The sequence below is a fragment of the Trachypithecus francoisi genome, unplaced genomic scaffold, assembly GCF_009764315.1.
Source record: "Trachypithecus francoisi isolate TF-2019V2 unplaced genomic scaffold, Tfra_2.0 Lachesis_group10, whole genome shotgun sequence".
NCBI classification, from domain to species: Eukaryota; Metazoa; Chordata; class Mammalia; order Primates; family Cercopithecidae; genus Trachypithecus; species Trachypithecus francoisi.
Genome location: NW_022681455.1, coordinates 20,636,203 through 20,649,963, shown reverse-complemented (window position 1 = coordinate 20,649,963; position 13,761 = coordinate 20,636,203). Strand labels below are relative to the sequence as shown.

General features: G+C 47.7%; 1 protein-coding gene across 4 annotated transcripts in view; it reads right to left on the bottom strand.

Annotated features, from left to right (window-relative positions):
- The window catches only part of E2F3 (E2F transcription factor 3), a 90,845-nt gene extending 81,343 nt beyond the window's left edge, over nt 1-9,502 (bottom strand). Inside the window, exon 1 of one of the 4 annotated variants that reach the window (XM_033216354.1) lies at nt 8,768-9,502. In XM_033216354.1, the coding sequence (XP_033072245.1) occupies nt 8,768-9,148 (381 nt within the window). In that variant the 5' untranslated portion in view covers nt 9,149-9,502. Of the gene's footprint in view, nt 1-7,558; nt 7,928-8,767 lie in introns of those variants that run through there. The other 3 variants (XM_033216355.1, XM_033216357.1, XM_033216356.1) reach the window with 3 other exon arrangements.
- Between the last annotated feature and the right edge of the window lie 4,259 nt (nt 9,503-13,761).

The window sequence follows — 13,761 nt, the reverse complement described above, 5'->3', positions numbered from 1 at the left end:
TAACACAAAAAAGGAGGGGTGAGGAGATGGGAAGGGAAAAGGGAGTAGCCCAGAGGCAGGTTCCATTGTCTCTGGAGAGCAAGACAACCCCCACCTTGCCTCGATATACACACACTGGCAGGGGCTCCGAGTCTGGCAGGGCCCAGGAGCTCAGACACCCTGATTCTTGCCATTCAGTCTTAAGCCATGGTTTACTGTACAGGAGTGAAATTATGTTAATCGTGTCATTCATGCTAATAGTGCCACTTTATAAAAACATTTAATCACAGAAATAAAGGTTTTATTCATGACACTATCACTACTGATAGTACTACTACAAGAAGCTTATTCTTCTGTTCTTTCTCCCAAGTCAATGGGCAGCTTATAAAGAAATACAAACACCCTAGACCCTAAAGACTACATCAGGCGAGAGCCATTCCATGGTTTACTTCTCCTTCCCATCATCACCATTTTTAGAGCGGTGTAATAGGGTGAAATGAACACTAAGGGCTAGTTAAGAAAACAGATCAGGCCGGTAACAGTGGCTCATGCCTGTAATCCCAGCATTTTGTGAAGCCGAGGCGGGCGGATCACCTGAGGTCAGTAGTTCGAGACCAGCTTGACCAACATGGTGAAACCCTGTCTCTACTAAAAATACAAAAAAATTAGCCAGGTGTGGTGGTGTACACCTGTAATCTCAGTTACGGGGAGGCTGAGGCAGGAGAATTGCTTGAACCCAGGAGGCAGAGGTTGCAGTGAGCCAAGAATGCACCATTACATTCCAGCCTTGGCAACAGAATGAGACTTGGTCTCAAAACAAAAACAAACCAAGAAAATAGATCACAAAAAGACTACCCATGAGATGGCTGTGGAAGGGAAGGGCAATTCTACCATGTTTCTACTTAACACATAATCCGTCTTACGTGCTAGACACTGGTCTAAGCACTTTACAGAAAGAACTCATTGCAACTTCCTAACCCCATAAGGTAGGTACTATCATTGTTCCCAATTTACAGATGAGGAAATGAAAACATAGAGGCCAAGTTTCTTGCCCAAAGTCACAGGGCTAGTGAGCAGAGCCAGGACAAGAACACAGGCACTCTGGCTCCAGGCTAAGTGGCCTGACCTTATACTGAGCTGCCTCTCACTATGCCGTTTAGGACACAGTGCAGGTTATAAACACATGAGCCTCCTTCTCTCCAAGGGACTGCCAGATGCAGAAAGGCACACAGGAGATAGTGTGGGCCTCAGGGATGCTGGTCTGGTTATGTATCAGAAGTGGAGCCCCCAAAGCATCAGAAATGGGGAAAAGCAGAGTGGAACGAAATATATAGACCCTGAGTTCACTGCCCATTATTCTCAGAGTCCAAAGCTACCACCCTTCAGGATCATAAAAACTAGAGCAGACAGAAGTTCTCCTCAGCACAAAGTCAAGAGGCATTCAAATCCTCCACTCTCTAAGACAAACTCTACTTGCCAAAAAACTTTCCAGAGGAAATCAGCTTCACTGATCGCTACTCTCATCAGTTGGTACTTAATGCTCACTGGCTGTTAGACCGTATCTACACTGGGCACCTTTCTGGTTTGTGGATTACAGATAAGCCATATATCGCTGCCCCTAACGAGTCAGTGCACTACAGCCACGTCAGATTATGTTTCACTTTCAGGCCTCAGGGCTTAAAGCAATTCTATTTTTAAGCTTTCTTAGTTCCAAAAAGGAAAAGAAGGCATTTTAAGGAAATTAGCTTTGGCTAAAGGAATGACAGTTTCCTCTTAAAGAGTTAACTGATTAGCCACTTTGCTAAACCAGAAATCTTGGAGCTAACCACAGAGGAAGAACACCTTGTTCAATGTTACTGGGCAAGGGCTGGGGACCTCTGAAAGCATAACAATCACTCAGGATGTGGGTGGCCCAGGACAAAACCCCGTTACTACTAGAGGGGCACTGTGTGTCCTTCTCCCCAAGACAGTCTCAAAAATCCTTTTAGATTCTATTCCCTATGGAGCATGTGTCACTTTTTGAGCAACAGGATATAATCACAGAAGACAAATTAGCGAATATTAAATAAATCTTTAAAAAATACTACTATCATGTTTTGAGGAGTCATTCTTTCCTTTTTTAAAGAATTCCCTTTCATTTAACATCCAAAGTAGCCTTGCTTATTTTGTATCTTTGGGAATAAGTCATTACCCCCACAGCCAACTGTTTAAAGGACACTTCTTTATGTGCACATTTTTAAAAAAGGTAACCACTCCTGAAGGAAATCTAAAATGTGTTCTACACACCCCAATTTTCTCATATAGGGCTCATGAGACACAGTTAACCTTCTCTTGGTGAATGAGGTTTCTAAGAATTCAAGAGTCTCCAGTTTCGGTTTTGGCTTTGCCACTAGCAAAGACCTTTGACCTTGGGCAAGTAATTTAACAATGCTGGGCCTGAATTTCCTCACCTGCAACATGAAGAGGATTGGACAGATGAGGACTCTTTTGCCTTACACCTCTCAAACATTATGATTCCAAGACCAGTGTAAGTACCAACTATTGCCCATGCCAACCTAAAGTATCGTTCTCATGGGCTATCAAGTTCTAAGAATGTTGTCTAGACCATACAAATGGCCCCAGAGAACTGGGCTACAGTAATGGAAAGCAGACTGAAGTCAATTATTTTTTATTCTTCTTACCCCTTCTACTCCATCAGCTGCCAATTTTCACTGCTTTCTACCTCACGCTGACATAAACTCCTGCCTTAGTTTACAAAGCTAAGTGGGGGCCCGCATCACTCAGATTCTTCATTAAAGAAAAGTGCATCTGGCTTTGTGATACAATCTGGCAACCAGTGGCCTTTATCACTTCTCCTTCAGTTATATTGCATTGGATATGAGAGTATTTGAGGGCAAAATTATACTTTTTAAAAGTTATATTGTAGACAAATATGGTGGCCATAAGACTGACCCCCCAGTTAAGGTTGGGGAAAGAATGTATTATGTATTCTTGTAGTATACATTCCTTGAATTCCAAAAACACATTGTTTTTAGAGGAGAGGGTTTGAAACAAGTGTGAACAGAATATAAACCAATTTCCCTCTTAGTGAAATGAAAACTCGGTATGTTATCCCTCTATAATAATCCTCACTCTGCAAGTTTCCTGTCCCCAAAGGCAGTTGTTGCTTTTCAGTACCTTCTGTGGTATAACTTTTCTTTGTGAAAGATACATTTTCCTCATCACTTTTTGAAGCCGAAGAGAGGGTCAGGGTAGGAAGGAGACACTATTAGTGGTTTCCTATATTTACTGCTTTCCCAGTTATCTTCCATTGTATTAAGTCCCATGAAAAATGATTAGTAGAAAAAATGCTTTTTAGCAATTGTAAATACAGTCCCTGAAATATTATTTTTAAACTGCTAACAAGAATGAAAATACGCATTAAACCACGTACTTAGTACCTCAAAGAATTCAGGGAAGATCCCCCTCTTTAAAAAACAAAATTTTGAAATCTACCTTCTTTACCTTGCATCATTTCAGCATGGGAATCTATCAGCGACCTAGTGAGCATAGGCAACTGATTTTCACTCATCCTAGTTAAAGCTGTTAGCAGGAAGTAAATGGTTAAAAAGGGAATCGAAGTTGGCTACCTTGGGAAAGTGGATGTAAACTGGTCCTACAAATGGAGTATTTGTAAAATCAGGTTAAATTAGGTAAACCAGTCAGAAAATTAACTATGAGTACTTGAAGCTATTTGCCAAATGGGTCCAAGTCCCTAGGAAAGAGGTTCAAGGTATGGATGACATTATCTTTGCAGATAGCATTAAAGACAGAAGAGTTAAAGGAAAACTACTGCTTTATATATTTCTGAGAAACCACAATAAAAGCTTTCACCCTGCCTTTCAATCTCCAGGTATTGTTATTGATGCACGTCTAGGCTTAGAGTATTATTTTCTGTTTGCAAGTTAGCTTTACACGGTACAACATTAATCTCAGAATCTACTCTTCCAAGTAATACACAAGGTGGTGATTTATAGAAAAACAAAAAATCCTTTCCTGTTCACAAGGTGGAGTTCTTCAGCCCACAGTGCCATATTTAAGGGTGCTTTGTTTCAGAGGATGATTAGAGTGGCGCCCTTGGTACTGATTACAGTGGAGCTACTTGCACTGCCCAAGTCTGGGCACTGCATTATATTAAAACTTCCATTTTGGGGTATGTAGTGACTAAAAATTGTCTCCCAGCTTAAACTTGGCATCAACCATATATCTCAGCAGAAGCAAGATTATTGAGTATAGAACCACAGGAACCCAGCACTTTTCTTTTTATAATTGTACAGGAAAAGAGACCCTGTTGAAATAGCACCTATGGTTCCTCCATTCTTAGATGAAAATTTCAAGCATTGAGGGCTCTTTCCCAAAGTATAATCAGTAGGTTGCTATGACTGTGACAGGACATAGTCTCTTGCATTATTAAATCCCAAATTTTCTAGAATAAAATAATTTCAGCTGCTTTTTAGAAGCAGCAGCAGAAAATGATGGAGCCTTGTCTGCTCCATTGAGTAGCACTTCTGACTACGGTTTCTCTGTAGTTCTTACATTTCCAACAGTTCACCAACTAAGACGGAATTTATCTAATGCATGTCTCTGACGTGGTGAAGATTGAGAGTTCAGGTCTAACAAAAGCCACTAAGCATAAACTGCATCCAAAAGTTGGCAGGTCTGTGGAATCATGGACGGAGTGGAACTCAGGCAAAAAAGTGAGGATGACGTGGCCTTGTCACAATTCAAGGCATATGCTTGGCAGTTCAACACCACTATCTCTGTATAGGTGTGTCTTACTGAAATGTCCCGATTTTACCCCTAGGATGGCCATGTTTTATATATTTAAAAGCCCAAATTAATTGGGTATAAATAATTAATTACCTATCACTTAAAGACTTTTAACAGTTCTGTTCATATATGTAAACAAAGGGACAATGTGCACCTGGCCTTACACTATTTCACTAAATCAGAAAAAAAATTAACATTTGTATAATAAATATGAATTGTACTGGGTGTCTACTTTTTGTCAGGCACTGTGCTAAGTATTTCACATGCATTATCACATTTAACTCTTCAAAAGAACCTTAAAGGTGACACTGTTATTGTCCCTATGTTACAGAGGAAGAAACTGAGTTGAGATTAAGTTATTTGTCAATGAACACACATTTTGTAAATAATAGATGCTTTACAGCTGGTAAGGTAGTACTCATATTTTTCCCCCCATTGAAAAAAAGGTGTAGAAGTTGCTTCTGGTTAAGTCCTTAGATATTCTTGAGACAGAACTTGGGATCAGAACCAGATAGGTCTGCAACTCTGGCCACCTGAAGACTTTTCAACCTCTTCTTGGACACAGAGTGTTTAGGTGGTCTTTGTTCAGCCAATCACTTAGCCTTCCCCATCCTGTCGTTCCTGCTTAGGGAAAGAGTATCAACAAAATTCAAAATTCGAAGACTTGCATGGAAGTCTAATATAATTTTGATAAGAAAAACAATAAATCAAACTTTATATTCAGTGCTTAGAACTTTGTATGCATTGACTAGATAAATTTCCTACACCCTTCCAGAAGAAATAGCTCTTTTATTGGAGACGGAGTCTCGCTCTGCCGCCAGGCTGGAGTGCAGTGTAGGGATCTCAGCTCACAGCAACCTCCGCCTCCCAGGGTCAAGTGATTTTCCTGCCTCAGCCTCCTGAGTAGCTGGGATTACAGGCACGCACGGCCACGCCCAGCTAAATTTTGTATTTTTAGTAGAGACGGGGTTTCACCATGTTGGCCAGGATGGTCTGGATCTCTTGACCTCGTGGTCCACTCGCCTGGGCTTCCCAAAGTACTGGGATTACAGGCATGAGCCACCGCGCCCAGCCAGAAGAAATAGCTCTTAAAAGTTTAGATAACTGGCCGGGCGTGGTGGCTCACGCCTGTAATCCCAGCTACTCAGGAGGCTGAGGCAGGAGAATGCTTGAACTCGGGAGGCGGAGGTTGCAGTGAGCTGACATCGTGCCATTGCACTCCAGCCTGGGCGACAGAATGAGACTCCGTCTCAAAAAAAAGTGTAGATAACCAATGATTCAGCATACATTGCAATCTTATATAAAAAAAGCTTCTGAATATGTATATGAATAACATTTATATTCCTGTAATGAAAAACCTTTTGTGTACACATAAACTCAAAAGGATATTATTATTCCTGGAATAACAATTTCATGTCAAGGAGAATAAAGTTTTGAAATAACTTGGAAGATGGTGAGGGTAATTTAGTATATTTTAAATACTTAAATACAATGAACTATATATAATAAACTTGGCTTGAAAAATAGTCTTAGGGACCTGGCCCAACAAGCACTGTTAAAATTTTTTAAAAAGCAACTTGAAGGTCTCATAATTTCCCATTATCAAAACTACCCCCCATAAATCTGTGAATCTAATCCAAGAAGTATGTCAATTAGCTGGTTGTTTAAGGTTAGGTTTATGAAAGAGTAACAGAACTTTGCAGGGGTCAAATATGCTTAAAATATGTCCAAACATGCTTAGGTTAAGTCAGTAAGAGTATCTGAAGCTAATAAAAGCATGGAATATTCTTGTGACTGAAAACCCAGCACACTGGATACTGTTATGTGTAAGCAGGTACTGTGCTCCGTTTCCCCCCTGCTGGCAGACCCTAGTCACTAAAAAAACGATGAGCTTCTTTGACTAAGACTACATCACACATGCCCAGCAAGTATCTCTGGGGCTGGAAAGCAGTTAAGACCGAACCCGGGGAGAAATTGGGAACACGAAAAAAATAAAAAACGCCTCATTATTCCCAAACCCATCCCATTTCCCAAAGTGCTGCCTATGTGCTGACTTTCTTAAAGACTCCCGCAAAATCTTGATTCTCCAAAAATTAAACCCATTTGGAGCTGAGACAAGGTGAGGTCCACGCCTGGTATGATCAGACTACCATGGATCTGAGTCTGGTTCGGTTCTAACCCCGTGGAGGCCAAGCCTCACCACGAGGTGAAGACCCGGAGGCATGGAGGAAGGGAATGAAGGAGAGAAAAGGAGAAAGGGGAGACCTCCGGGCCACACTTCTTTCTAGTACCAACAAAAAGAGAAGCCGCATACTGACCTAAATCATCTCTCAAAGGCGCTTTATAAATTACAGGGACAAAGGGAGGGGGTGGCGGGTGGCCTGGGAATCCTACAGACACCCTACCCTCTGACCCGCCCCCCTCCCCCTCCAGCACAAGGGAAGGAAGACAGAAAACAGCTCAACTCGGCCATTGGCGAGAAGCCCCCTCCGGTTTTCTATCGCCCATCCATCCGCCCCCTAGAAAAAAAATCCACGTAAACACCATACCCACCCCTTGGGGCAGACACTCCCGCCCCGAGGTTCCTAGAACCGGAGGCCGGGGCATTTACTTAGTTAGATTTTTCTTGCTTACTCATTTCCCTCGAGCACCCAACCCCCCGTTCCCACTCCAAAACCCCGCTCAACCGCCTACCCTCACCGCTTCAGCCCCCAACAGAATCCGGTGCCCCCGCGGCGTCGGCGGCCCCCGAGCCGTCCCGGTCACTAACCTGCTGCTGTAAGGGCATTTCCGAAACCAGCCTGGCTCCGGGGGGGAGGTGGGGGGCCGGCTGGAGAGGGGGCCCGGAGGGCCGAACAGACCGGCGGCGCAGGGCGAGGGCGGGCGCCGGTGGGGGGGGTGGGGAGAGGAGAGGGAGGGTGGCGGTGCCGGGGGCGGGTGCGAGGGCGCCGGGACCGTCCCAGGCCAGGGAGCCGGCGAGCAGGAGGAAGTGGGTGCCCCCCTCTCCCCCTCCAGCGCCCCCTCCCGCCGCCGCCTCCTCCCCAGTCACAGGCGCGTCCTGCGCGCACGTGTGCGAAACGTCACCGGCGGGTCCCGGAGAGAGGGACAGACCCAGGCAGCGGGACGGGAACCCGGCTGCCCCCGCCCTCCGTCGCCGGGGGGCGGAGAGGGGGACAGGGCGGGGAAGGAAGGGGCAAGGGGAGAGGCGGGTCAAGGGCAGGCCCGGGGCCCGGCGAGGAAGGCCTGGGCGCTCAGGCCACGCGGACGCCGCCGCTGCCACCACCAGGATGCGCCCAGGCCGGAGCGCCAGCCGGCGAGCCCCTCGCCCCAGACAGCCCACGCCCCAGTCCGCACCCGGCTTCCAGCCCCACCTCCCCCACGCCCGACTCCCCTCCACCTCCCCCAGCCCCTTTGTTGCCGGGAGTTACAGATCCTAAAATGTGTCAAGCGCAGCCCCGCCGATCCCCTGCGCTCCGAGCACGCCGCAGGGACCCCCGGCCGCCAACGAGCCTTCAAGGCAGACTGGGGGCGAGCACCCTAACAGTCACCCGGTTTCCAGCCTTCAGAGCCCCCCACACCCCAGTTCACTGCTCCCTCCCCCACCCCCTTCTCCATCCGGGGCGTGACCCCTTCCTACGCCCGAGAAAGAGGAAGCTTCGGGTTGGAGGGGAAGGGAGAGTGGGGGTAGGGAAAAGTGCAGGAAAAGAAGGGGGGGCCGCGAAAAGTTTTGGAGTGTTTGATGTGGTTCGCGCCAAGGCAATCCCCGCCGCCCCGCGCGCCCGGCCGAGCCCCCCGACCCTCCTGGCGCCGGGGAGAGCACTCAGGTCTAACAATGAACCCTCGTTGGAGGGGCAGCCCCCAAGGCCCACGATGCTCGGCCCACTGCTCTCCCTGAGCGGCCCGCAGCGCGCCCACGACCCCGCGCGGTGCGAGCCCACCTCCCGCCAGGGCTGGGGACGGTGGGGAGGGAGGGTATTACCGGAGGGCCGCCGCCGCCGCCGCTGCCGCCGCGTCCCAGGGCTGGTGGCTGCTGCAGCAGCCCGGCTCTGCTGGAGGGTCCGTGCGGCGTGGTGTAGAGGAGGCTGCCGGCGGTCTGCTCCGCGCCGGGGGCACTGGGGAGGAGGGGGCCGGCGGCTACGGCGCCGCTTTGGAGGGAGGAGGAACAGGAGGTGGTGGAAGTGTTCGTGGTGAGGATCTGGATGTACGCGCCCGGGGCGGCGGCAGCGGCGAAGCCGGGGCTGGCTAGCAGTGCCCTTTTGTCCATGGAGGCTGCAGCGGCGGCGGCGACGACAGCCGCCCCCTCCCCACCCCCGGCGGTCACCAGGTACTGCTCCAGAGCGGGCTGGATCCCCTTTCTCATCTCTCGCTCCTGCTCTTTTTAGTGTTATGGTATATTAATGTATTGTTTTCAATTTCTTTATTATTTGCAGTCGGAGTTTCCAAGTCTCTCCTCCTTCTCTCCTCCCCGCCCGGCGCTTCCGAGCCCCCTCTCTCTCTTTTCTTTTTATTTTTCCGCACCGCACAGGCCCCGGGGGCCAAAAATAATCGGGGCTCTGGAGAGAGGAGGGTCCCGGCCGCACGGATATCGGGCCCCAAGCGGGGATGGAGGCGTCGGGGGCGGCCGATGCAACGGATTGCGAGGCGGCGGCGGCAGCCCGGGTGCTGCGGCCGGCAGCTGAAAAATGGCTCCAGGAAGCTGCTGCTGACAATGAATGAAGGGATACGGTTTACGCGCCAAGGTCCTCCCGCGAAACTCGGATTTCCCGCCGGCTTTTCAAACCATATTTGCATATCCCCGCCCCTCAACCCGCCGAGGACCGTTCCCACAGCCCATTGGGCCTCTATCTCCTTACTTCGCTCCCAATCGTGGAGCAGGGCCGCGATTTGCTGGTTTCCATTGGCTGCCGTGCATCATGGTTACCGGGGCGACAGGGACCCTATTTGCATAGGTCTCCTTGATTGGCTGAGAGAGGAGCAGTTTTTAGGGGGTGGGGCAAAGACTTTCCTTCTCTACCACGGAAGACCACGCCTGGCCTAGGCTCCGCCCCTGTCCCCGCCCCCCCGCCGGGCCGGCGCTACTGACCTGGGCAGGGACTCCGCGCCCCGCAGACTCAGTGTAGATCTAGTCTAGAGCGCAAGTTTCACTTTTGGAAATTGTCAAGGTGACTAAGGGAACACTCTTTCCTTTGACCAGTCAGTGCAATATACGAACAGCAGCAGGAGATTCTTGCAAATATGTGCCAAAGGCAAGTTGGACCATGCGGACGATGCCTGGCAGGTGGAAAAGGAGCCCTTTAAATCGTGGGCTTCTCCCTTCCTGAAATCCAACCAATGACGCGGCGAGAGCTGATCCCGAGGCCGGGGCTGATAGACAGAAGCATGTGGGCAGACAGAATCGTGGGGGCAGAAGGTTCAACAGACGCGATTGCGGGCACCAGTTAACATTCCAGATCATTCCTGGTACCTTCATTATTAGCCTGGATAGGGGTAAAGTACAAATTAACTCTTGTCTTATGACGAGTATTGGTTTGAGTCCGGCAGATACTCCCTCTGGCCCAGAAACACCCAGGGCAGTTAATCAGGGCTAACCTAGAACTGATCTGCGGGTTTCTAATCCGCCAGCAGTAATCCGAAAAAGTACACGCTTCCCACGATGACGTCGTGCCCCCAACGAACGCTGGCACGCCCGGGCATCAGCACTTTGTATCTTCAGTTTTGTAAGAAGTTCTCTGACTGGAAGCAAACACGACTCAAACCTATCCCAAAGTATTTTTAAAATAGTGTTGTTGTTGTTTTTAAGTAAACTAGAAATTATCTAGTTTTAAGTAAACTAGAAAAATATAAAATGATTGTCAGACTGACTCTTGAATTTGTTCAAGTATTCAAGGGTCTTAAAATTAAAGCTTGCGGCCGGGCGCGGTGGCTTCAAGCCTGTAATCCCAGCACTTTGGGAGGCCGAGACGGGCGGATCACGAGGTCAGGAAATCAAGACCATCCTGGCTAAGACGGTGAAACCCCGTCTCTACTAAAAAAAAAAAATACAAAAAACTAGCCGGGCGAGGTGGCGGGGGTCTGTAGTCCCAGCTACTCGGGAGGCTGAGGCAGGAGAATGGCGTAAACCCGGGAGGCGGAGCTTGCAGTGAGCTGAGATCCGGCCGCTGCACTCCAGCCTGGGCGATAGAGCAAGACTCCGTCTCAAAAAAAAAAAAAAAAAAAATTAAAGCCTGCTCCTGAGACTGAGCAGGGAAAGAGACCCCTGCAGGAATGTGGGGAAAGGTATATATGTAGACACTAGGTCATAATTTATAGTTATGTGCAAAACAGCTGCAAATTGGTGCTCATAGGTGATGAGGATTGCAACACCTTGAGCCCTTTCACAAGATTTTCATTATTATTAATTTCCCAAAACTCCTACTCAGAGTGCTATGAAACACCTGACAAGATGTGTCAGGTCAGGCTAGGACTCCTTAATAATTTAGCCTTATTACCTTTTCTGAAACAGATGAGTTAAAAGTTCCATTAAACCTCGCACCAGGCTCAGGAATATTTTAGTCTTACATTCAGGCTAGTTGAGGATCCATAGCCCTAAACATACATTTGTTGACACTGGTAGAAGTGACACTATCTTCTTATTTTTTTTGAGACAGTCTCACTCTTGTTGCCCAGGCTGGAGTGCCATGGCGTGATCTCAGCTCACTGCAACCTCTGCCTCCCGGGTTCAAATGATTCTTCTGCCTCAGCTTCCTGAGTAGCTGAGACTACAGGTGTGTGCCACCACGCCCAGCTAATTTTTGTACTTTTAGTAGAGACAGGGTTTCATCATGTTGGCCAGGCTGGTCTTGAACTCCTGACCCTGCCTTGGCCTCACAAAGTGCTGGGATTACAGGTGTGAGCCACCGTGCCTGGCCAGAAATGACACTATCTTTAGGGCAGATTAAGTGGTACTCAGGGCATGAGCTAGAAGTGTAATATACCAGCAGCTTCCCTGCTCTTGTTCCATCAGTGTTGCTTTCCTCTATGGATATACCTGTGGAGGAAACTAGTACTGCCACTACTTGGATATTACCATCTGCAGAACATCACTGGCAGCATGCATTTGGTGGCAGTAGTGGGGGTTGTGAGGGAAGAGTGGTGCAACATACACAGTAATTATAGACCTGCGCCTTATGATTAGAGACCAGCCTGGGACTGGGACTGTACATAGAATTCCGGCTTGAGCTCCCCACAAGTGATTGCAGTAAGATAAATATGACATAGCCACAAGAAAGCAAGTGTTCACACTCTAGACCCACACCTGCAATTCTGCTTTAGAAAGCTTTGAGATATTTATCAATCTATCTTACCCAAGTTTTTTTAATATAGGGTATTTGGTAGAGAAACAGATGTTTTGACATTTTATGTCTAGTGAACTCTAGGATGAGTAGGTGGAAAGAAGAGTTCAAAGAGAGAAGATAGTGGAAGATAAGATGCTAAAATCCAAGGTAGACTATTAATTTGTGGAAGAGGTAGCATGTTTTAGCAGAAAGAATGAGCTTTGGAGTCAGAGTGATCTGGGTTTAAATTCTGGCTCAGCCATTTACCAGCTATATAGCTAGGGGTGGTGACTCACACCTGTAATCCCAGCACTTTGGGAGGACAAGGAGGGCAGATCACCTGAGGTCAGGAGTTTGAGACCAGCCTGGCAAACATGGTGAAACCCCATCTCTACTAAAAATACAAAAATTAGGCCGGGCATAGTGGCTCAAGCTTGTAATTCCAGCACTTTAGGAAGCCGAGGCGGGTGGATCATCTGAGGTCAGGAGTTCAAGACCAGCCTGGCCAACATAGTGAAACTCCATCTCTACTAAAAATACAAAAATTAGGCGTGGTGGCATGTGCCTGTAATCCCAGCTACTTGGGAGGCTGAGGCAGGAGAATCGCTTGGACCCAGGAGGCGGAGGTTGCAGTGAGCCATGATCTTGCCACTTCATTCCAGCCTGGGCGACAGTGCATAACTCTGTCTCAAAAAATAAAAATAAAAAAATCTGTTTTCTTATATGTCAAATGGAGACCCATGTTTCGACACCCATATTGCTAGGGTATGATGGAAAGAGGCAATAATACTTGTAAAGTGCCAGGCATATAGGAAATGCCCAATAAGTGGCAGCTATTTATGAATCTACTTACTTGTGTGATCCTGCTTTGCATCTCTTTGTCCAACCTGATTCTCAGCGTCTAATCTTCCTAGAGCCCCTGGATGTCCACTTGCTAGGGCAGCTTAGCTTTGTCCCATACTAGGAGTGCAGTCATGTCCTGGTTAGTTGCAATTATAGAATCCTGACTCAGAAACTCAGGATAATAACATAAAGTCAGCTCTACTGTCTATCCCACTCCAACCTACTGATCTATTAGTGACCAGCATCTGACTGGTTCCTCAGTCTGAGCCCTCCTCACCTTCCCTTGAAGATGAATTTTTCTAGAACTAGAACCAGATGTTCTTGCTAACTCTCAACCCCTCTTTCCCTTGCTCTGACTGCCCCAAGGCTTCTAGTTTTCCCAGAATAGGCCTGTGTGGTTGACTGACTGGTGGCATCCCAAAAGATGTATCTATATCCTAATCTCTAGAATCTGACTGTGATATTTGTGGGGAAAGGGTCTTTGTAGATGTAACTAAGGTAACGATCTCCAAGACCATTTTAGATTATCTAGGGTGGCCCCTACATCCAATGACAAAGGTCCTTAGAGGGGACACCCAGAGGAAGCACACACAGAGGAGGAAAAAGCCATGTGAAGGTGGAGGCAGAGACTGGAGTGAGTGGCTACAAGCCAAGGAATGCCAATAGCCACCAGAAGCTGGGAGAGGCAAGGAACACAATCTCTCCTAGAGCCTCTGGAGGGAGTAGATTCCTGCCAACACCTTGATTTTGGACTTCTGGCCTCCAGAACGGTAGTGGAATAAATTTCTATGGTTTTAAGCCACCTAGTCTGTGGTAA